General features: G+C 58.6%; 1 protein-coding gene across 1 annotated transcript; it reads left to right on the top strand.

The window, feature by feature from the left end:
• Positions 1-1,009: 1,009 nt before the first annotated feature.
• Positions 1,010-7,943, top strand: LOC135286520 (uncharacterized). Its single transcript, XM_064399612.1, has 8 exons — positions 1,010-1,526; positions 2,113-2,332; positions 3,055-3,126; positions 3,804-3,884; positions 4,151-4,222; positions 4,845-4,919; positions 5,369-5,487; positions 6,565-7,943. The coding sequence occupies exons 1-8, from the start codon at positions 1,010-1,012 to the stop codon at positions 7,818-7,820; spliced, it is 2,412 nt and encodes an 803-aa protein (XP_064255682.1). The 3' UTR covers positions 7,821-7,943.
• Positions 7,944-9,518: the final 1,575 nt, after the last annotated feature.

Below are 9,518 nucleotides of genomic sequence, written 5' to 3'. Positions count from 1 at the left end.
GCAGGGACCTGTTTCCATTGCCCTTGTTTTGGATCCCCTCCCCCTGCCTGCTGGCCACAGCCTTGGGCATCCTGGGCTTCTTGGGATGTGCCTGTCTGGGACGTTTGTGCAATGGCTGCTTCAGAGGGGCTCCAGCAGTCCCTCTGCCTCTGCCACTCCTTATCTTTGCACTTCCACCTTCAGCTCTGCCACTGGGCTGAGCAGAGCATGCACCTGGTCCTACCTCACCCAGGTGTTATTTCTGCCAGCCCCAGTGCCAGTGCCTGGCTCCAGCACTCCCTGTGGAGTTTTCCCATTCCAACGAGACCTTCCTGGATAGCTCTTTGGATATCAAAGGAAGAGGCTTTGCAGTAGCGCTTCTAAAACATCCCAAGGCCCCTGTAGCTTTCCAGGGTCAACACTTTTGTGTTCCAAATGTCTCCTGTGAACACAAGAGCTCTGGGTGGGGGGTGGGAAGGGGAATGGCCGGTGTCCTCCTGCAGAGGCCTCGGCACGGGTGTCCCCGTGGTGCTGGCTTGGAGCTGCAAAAGCAGCATTGTCCCCTCTGTACCCCTGAGGTTTTCACCTCCACCTCCTCCTCCTTCCCTTTGCCCTCCCTCACTCCTGCCTGGCTCCCAGGCTGATGGTTGCATTGTTGAACCTCCTGCTGAAGGGCTGCTGTGATGGAGCAGAATCACCTTCTCCAGGAGGTTTAATGGGCATGCATGAAAGGCACCTTGGTCGAATATGGCTCAGAAGAGGCTTAAAATAGTGTCCGGGTGTGTAAGACAGGAAACAGAGAGATCAGGGAGGAATTTCTCCATGGAAAGGGTGGTCAGGCCTTGGAAATGGCTGCCCAAGGAGGCGCTGGACTCCCCATGCCTGCAGGGGTGCAAGGGACAGCTGGAGGTGGCACTGAGTGCTGTGGCCTGGCTGCCAAGGTGGGGATCAGGCATACGATGGACCCGCTGAACCCGGAGGTCTCCTCCATGGACAGCGACTCTGAGGCTCCGTGGCTCCGTGGCCAGGAATGGAGGCCGCCCTGCCGCAGGCGCTGCCGGAGCCGCCCCGGCCCGAGCTGCTGGCCCGCGCGTTTCCCCTCAGGCCGGGGCGGCCGCTGCCGGAGGCGCTGCCCGGAGCCGGAGCTGCCTGTGCGGCGGAGCGGCCGCGCTTCCCGGCCGGGCCGGGGCGCCTGTGCGGGCGCTGCTTGCGGGGCCGTGCCGGCCTCGCCGAAGCTGCCCGCGGCTCCCTTTGCGCGGCGGTCGCTGCCGGTGCCGGCGCGCTGAGGCGGAGCTGCCGCCCCTCAGGCTGCCCGCGCTTCCCGCCATTGGCGCTGCGGCTCCCTCAGGCTCTGCCGGCGGCCATCCCGCCTGTGCCCGGCTTTCGGGAAGCTGCCCGCGCTCTCCCGGCGCCAGGCGGGCTTTGGCCCTGGCTGGATGCCGGCTGCCCACCAAAGGCGCTGTCAGCGCTCCGCCCGAGTGGAGAGGAGAGGAAAGGCAGCAAAAGGCTCATGAGCTTCCAGAAAGAGAGGGAGAGATCCCTCCCTGGTCATCACCCTCACGGACACAACGGAGGGAACTTGGGGATATTAATTACATTTATTACCAACAAAACCAGGGCAGGATAATGAGAAGCAAAAGCAATTTCAACAGCACCTGTAGCCCCAATGCCATGCGAAAACTTGGCCACACAAACCCAATACAAATGGGAATGGCTCCACAGTGACAGAGAGCAGGCTTAGATCAAATGTTCAGGAGAAATCCTTCCCTGTGTGGGGGGTGAGGCCCTGGCACAGGGTGCCCAGAGCAGCTGTGGCTGCCCCTGGATCCCTGGCAGTGTCCAAGGCCAGGTTGGACGAGGCTTGGAGCAGCCTGGGATAGTGGAAGGGGTGCCTGTGCATGGCAGGGGTGGCACTGGATGTGCCTTTGGGTCCCTTCCAAGCCAATCCATTCCATGATTCCACGTATTGATGGCTCTGAGACAGAGTCACTTGGTGACACCATGGCCTGCGAGCTCTGTTGCCAAGCACCACCACAAGCATTGCTACAATGACACAGAAGGGAGCACTGTGACACTGGCAGCACCACTGTGACACAGGAACTGCCACAGCTGCACCTGAGGGCTGTGTCCCAGGTGACTGCAGCCAGTCCTGCCTCGCCATGGACCTGGTGCCGCGTCTCGTGCGCGCTCTGCTCCTGCTGGCCCTGCTGCTGGCAGTGGCTCCCTCGGCAGGAGTGGCCGAGGAGCTCTGCCCAGAGCCCTGCCGCTGCCCGGGCCATGGGCGGCTGAACTGCCGCCACACCGGGCTGGCCACCGTGCCCCCGGCCAGCCGCCGCCAAGCCCTGGCCCTCCTGTGAGTCCCGCGGCCCCACAGAGCCCTGCAGCTGCCCCTCCTCGGCTCCCTGTGTCTGCAGAGCCCACCTGGGACACCCGGGGGACTCCCTGCCTGGGGACAGCGTGGGTTTGGGGGCCTGAGCTCAGCAGGGGAGTGAAGCCAGGCTGGGCACGCTGTGCCTTCTCCAGGCAAAGCCCAATTCCAGCTCAGCAGCAAGGAAATGGGTTTTCCTGAGGGGGCACCGGGCCTTTTGTTTCTTTGCAGAGATTTCACTGGCAACTCCATTACTGCTCTTGGAAAACAGGCCTGGAAGGACTACCCATGGGCTGTTACATTGTAAGTGGCCTGCACCATTTCAAAAGTCAGGAGTCTGGGGATTTTCCATCCTTTGGTCTGGGGATGGCATCAGCAGCCCTCACACCACCCGCTTGCATCCTTTCCATTGGAGTTCAAAGCTCTGTGGCTCTGCAAGGAGGGGTGTGAATCAGCCCAGCTTCCCAGTATGGCAAGAATTGCCATGAGCCTCTTGCAGCATCCCCGTGTGTGTCTGCTAAGGGATCACGCTGTGGTCACCTTTAGCCAGCCAGGAGCAAGGGCCTGCTGTGGCCAGGAGTGGGGACGATCCCTGCAGTGTCCCAAAGAGATGCTTCAGTCAAGCTGCTGCAGGAGATTTTCCCATGACAATGCCATTTGCTGCTGGCCAGCGGCCGCTGTCACAATGTCCCTGTGTCCCCTTGCAGAGTGCTCAGGGACAATGAGCTGCGGACAGTGAAGAGCCATTCCCTGGAGGGGCTGTTCCTGCTGAAGCACCTGTAAGCACCGGGCCCTGCCCATGGTGGGGGCTCCTGCCTGGCCCTCCCTGGGGCCCTGCTGCTCAGCCCAGCCACGGGCATGTGGCCTTTGTCCGTGCTGGCATCAAGGCTGCTTAGGCAGCTAGATGCAACAGGGCAATTGGAAGTGACATTTGTTGCTCTAACTGGAACAGGGATTTGTCCTACAATGAGATCCAGTCCATTGAGGAACGGGCTTTTGAGCCACTGCCTTTCCTGAAGTTTCTGTGAGTGATCAAGTTCCTTTCTGGGGTTTTTAGCTCTGTCTTTGCCTTGGGCACTCCAATTTCCTGTGCAAGAAAATGCTGCTGTTCTTTTGCCCTCAGTCCCTAACTCTGCCCTGCCCAGAGCCCAGCTGAGCTGCAGAGGTCAATGCCGATGGCTGGGCAACCACGCCAGGGGACAGAGCCCAGCGGGGTTGTCCACACACAGCCATCAGGCAGCCAGTTCTTGCAGCCTTGGCTGCTTCCTGGAACAGAAGGAGAGTCAGCACATGTGCCGCTCGCTTGGCCTCCTGGGCAGGCTACAAACACTGAGAAAGCAGCAGTTGCCTCCCTCTTCCACCTTGGATTTGCACCTTTCCTGCAAAGGGATCCCGCTTTGTCCCCTCTTTCTGTAGGGCAGGCCCGATTCCTGTGTGTGACCTCCTCTCTCCCCAGAAATCTCTCCGGGAATGGCCTCACGCGGATCCGCAGCGGCACTTTCCAGGCCTGGCATGGGATGCAGTTCCTCCAGGAGCTGTAAGTGGCCCCAGGGCTAAAGGCACGGCAGGGCGAGCCTCTGCAGGGTCCCTGGGCAGGAGCAGATTTGCCCTTGGGAAAGTCCTGATTGCGAGTGTGCATGTCAGCCAGGGAGCAGCAGGAGTGTGCAGCTGCAAAGGCCCTTTGCCCTGCCCTGCTCATCTCCTGCAAGGCTTCCTTGGATGGGCCCAGGCCGTGCCCACGTGCCCGGCACAGCCAGCTCACATCCTTGCCATCAGCCCTGACAGAGCTCTGTTGTTTCCCAGGATCCTCAGCCAAAACCCGCTGGTTGTGATAGATGACTCTGCCTTCTTCAAGCTGCCCTCAGTGCGCTCTCTGTAAGTATTGGCTTGTTTGGAGCAGATCCGCAGAGAGCTGTGTCTCTCTCGAGTGCCCTGTTCTCAGGAGGGCAGCCCAAATGGGGCAGGAGCAAATCTGCCTGTGGGCCAGCCTGAGTCTGCTGGAGACACATGTGGCCCAGCTGCAGCCGAGCAAGGCAAAGGCCAAGCAGTGCTGGTGTGTCCCCAGCTGCAAAGCAGCCCAGGAACTGGGACACAACCTTTCAGGGATTGAGAGAGCCCATGCAGGTCTGGGGCCATGGAGTGGCCGCAGGGCTCTGGGAATGAAGTGCACTCCTGCCAGCAGCTCCAGGCTCCTGCCCCCTCCAGGGACTCAGCTGCCCTCAGGGGAGAGCAGCAGGAGGTCGGGAGAGGGGCAATCCTTTCTGGTGGCATCTGTCTGCCACGGGAGCTGCAGGGTTGCCCTCCTGATTCCGAGGGGCTGGTTTAGAGCAGGGCGAGGCAGAGGGAAGCTGGGCTCCAGAAGGGCTGCTCTTGGAGCAGGCAGAAGGGGATGCCTCTGCCAACAGCACCACCATCATCAGGGCCCTGGGCTTGCTGTCAGAGCAGGGTCCTGGCAATGTCACCAGAGAATTTCATGATCTCTTTGCAATGCCTGCAGAGACCTAAGTGCCACCCAAGTGATCCCGCAGACGCTGCTGCAGCTGCTACAGACCACAGTGAGCTTGGAAACCCTGTGAGTGTGTGGGACTGAGCCCGAGCCGCCAGCAGGCTCTGATTGCTGGGCCAAGGGCTCTGCTGGGGAAACAAATCCATGTGCCACAAAACCAGAAGAAACCCAGTAAACTCAAGAATTGCTGTTTCCTTGTGGGAACGTGCCAAAACACACCCGCTCAGAGGCAGAATTTCACCTTTTCGGGTGACTTGCTGCAGGTCTCTCAAAGCAGAGTTTGAACTCCAGGCGGGTGCATTTCTGTGTCACGTGGTATTTTGGGAGCAGTTCCACTTTCCAGGTTAAAATCCCCTTTCTGATGTTTAGCACTGGGAGTCAGGGGCCTTTCCCAGAGCTGTGGCACACAGTGAAGCACAAGCCCCATGCGTGGTACCCGTGTGTTCCCTGAGTCGGGCTCTGAGCCACGGAGTGGGTGGGCAGGTGTTCCTGCAATAATCCCCTCTTGTCTGCAGGCAAGTGCCCAAGGAGACGGCCTGCTGCCTGTGCCAGGAGCGTCCCCGGCCCGAGAGCCCCTGCAGGACCATCCAGTTCCTGTGCGAGAAGCTGTGCAGCAGCAGCGCCCCGCAGTGCGGTTGGTGTCCGGAGGGGCTGGGGGGAGCTCAAATCTGCCACTTCTCTTGAGCCTGGGGAGATGCTGCAGCACTGCCCCGTGCTGGGGGGCCTGATCTCCCCTTGGAGTGCAGGCCTTGGGCAAAACCCCTTGGGATGGAAAGCTCCTGGTGATTGTCCATATCTTGTGTGTCACACACTGTCTGGAGAAGGAACAGCTCACTGGGCCCACCAAAGCTACGAATTTGCTACCCACAGCATGCCCCCAGGCAAGGAAAGCAGGAATGCCCTGTGTCCTTCCCTGGTGCTGGAAGGCGAGGTCTGCTCATAAACCCCCCAAATTCCCCTAACAGCCTGCTTTCTGTGCCACCCCACTGCCCACTGCAGGACAAAGGGCAGGGTCCGCACTGTGCTCTGCAGGGTGAACAGCAAGCACCGTCATGCCCTCCTTGGGCTGTGCAGGGGGAGCAAAGCACCGTCCCGCTCCAGCTGGGCACAGGGCACAGCACATCCTGTCCACAGCAGGGCCAGGCTGCACTTGTGCAAACAGATACAGCCAGGTTGCCAAGGGCCCCAGGGAGTTCGCTTCTCTCACTGGCTCAGCCCCAGGTTTCCCACAGCACAGTCCCAGAGCTCTGGTGCCTTTGGGGAAGTTTTTCACGGTGTAAGAGCTTGAGCTGCTGCTCTTGGGAATGGCCCTGGAGCAAAGGAGTCCCTGGGCTTTCCTCCCCTGCCAGTCTGTGCCCCCATTGCAGCGCGGGTCCTTCCTCTGGGGTCTCAGGCTCTTCACTAGGTCCTGCAGAGCATTCCAAGCCTGCTCATCTGGAGCTGTGGGAACCTCTCCGACAGCAAAGCCATTCCCCAGGGATGTTTCCCTCCCATGCAAACAGAGCCCCAGGAGACACCTGGAAAGAGCCAGCTCTCTGCTCTGCTCCGAGGGGATAATGGCGTGGATTGAAGGGCTCTGCTGCTCCCCACAACACATCCCCCACTCTGCTCTTGGGATCCCTAAACTTAGAGATGAGCTCCTGCTGCTCAGGGTAACCTCTGAGCCTGTGTCTGTGCCCAGCTGCTGATCTGCTCTCTTGGTGTTCTACAGTTCACTCAACTGTGCTGCAGACACGGGGAGAAGTAATGGACATGGAGCAACGCAGAGAGCTGAACACCAGCCCTGTGTTGATCCTCAAGCCCATGGAACCTTCACTGGGAGATCATGGAACTGCAACGCTTGTGGTTGCCCTGACCCAGAGCGCTGAGGGTGGTGTCAGCAGCCTGGATAGCTCCAGAAGAAATTCATATCCCCCTCAGCATCTCTTGGGGCACGAAGGCAAAACAAGTGCTGGTGACCTGAGGGCCAAGGTCAAGAAGAAGCTGCACAAGGCAGAAAGCATCAAGGCTGCAAGAATCACTGTCCCACACCAGCCCCAGCCTGCCAGGCTGAAGCATGTGGTGGAAAAGACACCCTCAAGCTGGCATCAAGAGAAGATGGAGTCACGTTTATACTGGCAAGGATTGAAGCCCTCAGCTGTAGCTGGTGGATTAAAACATGCTGACGATCCCTCCATCTCTGGACAACACAGAGATGAGGAGGAAGATCCAACTGCCAGGAAGTACCACGTCAGGACACACAAACGGCACAAGAAGAAGGACAGGCAGTATTGGGTTGGACATAATCCGCTTTTCTACCAGGTGCTGAGCCCTGTGAAAGTGGAGCGAAGGTCCAGATCTGCCCAGGGTCTAAACAGGGACGTGGATTTTCTCTCTGTCCCGTTGGTTCAGAGCCACCCCGCTGTGAGCAGCAGACGAGGAGCCACGGCTGAAGAGAAGCATTCCTCCATCGGCGGCCACCTCCTGCTCATGCCTGACACCAGAGAGGAGGAAGACTCCATGCTCCTTCATAAACCTGTGAGACCCCGAAGTGCGGACCTTGCGCCAGTACTAAAAGACCTGGAAACCAATGTTGATCATCACCAGCAGTTGATGGAGGCACACAAAGGCCTGAAGACATTCATGGCCCATGTGGAGCGAGCCCTGAGGAGGGACTGCAGCCTGCCCCAGCTCAAGCAGGCGTGTGCCAAGATGGTCAAAAAGACCAGGCTGCTTCTAAAGGTGCTCCAAGGGAGGCAAGAGAACCAGGGAGCCTATGATCCAATGGAGCAGTGTCGTCAGCAAGAGAAAATGATAATTCACATGGCCTTGGGGAAGGACAAGGGGCTCACAGGGAAGGTAGGAGAGCTGCTGGGCACTGCTGCATGTGTCCTTCCGGGCAAAGGAGAATGGAAGGAGCAATGCTCTTACCCACATATTCTTCCTTCCTTTCCTCACAGCAAAAACTGGAGGTTGTGGTGTACGTGATCACATTCCTGGTTTTGCTGTTTTTCTTCGTCTTGGTTTTACTGATACTGAAGTGTGTCTTCCACGTAAGTCAATATCTTGTTTGACACACAGCTGTCTGTCTTGTAGCTGGAGTGCCCAGGTGACGAGCCCCACGTGCCACTGCAGATGCCCCTGCACGTGCTGGGTGCCCCAGGAGATGTTTTTCCAAGCCTGAAGCTTGTGGCAGCATCCCCAGCACTCAGCTCAGCAGGGTCCAGCCTGCCTCCGGGGAGCTTGTCCTGCCTTCTGTCCCAGCTCTTCCCAGCTTTGCTTTGCTCTCCTGCCTTCAGCCACACAGCAATGATAGCTTTCACCCTCTCTCCTGTTTGGCAGAATATTACAGGACAACTGATGTTGCAAATCTCCCATTTTCCTTCCCCAGAAGCGCTCCCGACAGAGTGAACTTGACTCCCAGCCTGGCCACCCCAGGAAATTGTGGCTGAGAAGGTAAGTCCTGCCCATGCCACCTAGAGTCTTTCCTGTGCAGAGCAGCTCCTCCTGGAGCCCCGCAGCCACGCAGGTGCCGCTGCCCAGGACTCCTCGGGCCGTGTTTCCGACACGTCGCGTTTGGGGGAGCCCTGGGAAAGCGGCTCCTGAGCGCTGGGCACGGCCAGGGGCTCCCAGCCCAAGCAGCCCTTCCCACGCCGGCGCTGGGATGGATGTCTTGGGCCCCGGGGCGCTCCCAAATCTCTGCGAGCACGAGCAGTCTCCTCTGCTGATGGCCCTGCCCTATTTTTCCCCGCTCCCTCCCCACAGTGGCTGCTGAAGAACTCACACCCATCCTCTCCAGCTGCCTTTTGCATGCAGGGCTCATTCCCTGGATTGCCAGCCATTGCCACCCCTGCTGGGGCTCCCCATCTTCCTTGGGCTCTGCTGACACACCCCAGAGCTGCTGCAGCCCTCCCTGGCCAAACCTCCCTGCTTAGGGAGCGGGAGCAGGGACCTCTGGCCATGGGATGTCCAGAAGCCTTTTTGTCCCCGTTCACCTCGCTCACTGCATTGCTTTGCAGCGTTGGAAATGCCCCTCCCCGACTGCTCCAGCGGCTGCTTCCCAGACAGGGCAGAGCACAGGCACCCCTGTTGCCCACAGCCTCCATCACCTGCTGCCTTCTCTTTTATGCCCATTTTCTCTCTCTGTTTTTTTTTCAGGTTCTGTGCAAAACTGCCACAGAGAGGGAGGAAGGATAAAAAGGAGGCACAGAATGTAAAGCAGCCTTTGCTCTACAGGGCAGAGAGCTCCTCTGAGTGTTGCCCCTGTTCCCAGGCTGTTCATGGAGCATCCCAGTGCTGTTCCCTGTTCAGCAAGTCTGAATTGCTGTGGATTCAACGCATCAGGGATGCCTATGAATCCCAGAGATAAGCATCCCGGAAACAGGCATAGTGTTAAGAAGTACGGTAGAAGACTTTCAAGAAGTTAATGGGATGCCACAATTGTTCACCTCCCATTTAGCTGAGGCCCTCCTTGGATGCTGCTTTGTTGGCTGTTTTTATTTCCTTACATGCTTTTTCCTTGACTGTTATTTCTTGCTGTCACTGCTGAGGGAAGGCCCGAGGGTGCTGCAGGCAAGCACAAGCTCTGGGACACCCAGAGAAGGCATCAGTATCTCAGGGTTTTCCTCATCCCTTGTCACAATGTTTTCCCCTGCATTCAATAAAAAACAAGTTGGTTCTCATTCC

Source organism: Passer domesticus, chromosome 27 (assembly GCF_036417665.1).
Source record: "Passer domesticus isolate bPasDom1 chromosome 27, bPasDom1.hap1, whole genome shotgun sequence".
Lineage (NCBI taxonomy): Eukaryota > Metazoa > Chordata > Aves > Passeriformes > Passeridae > Passer > Passer domesticus.
This window is presented reverse-complemented; position numbering and strand designations above follow the sequence as displayed.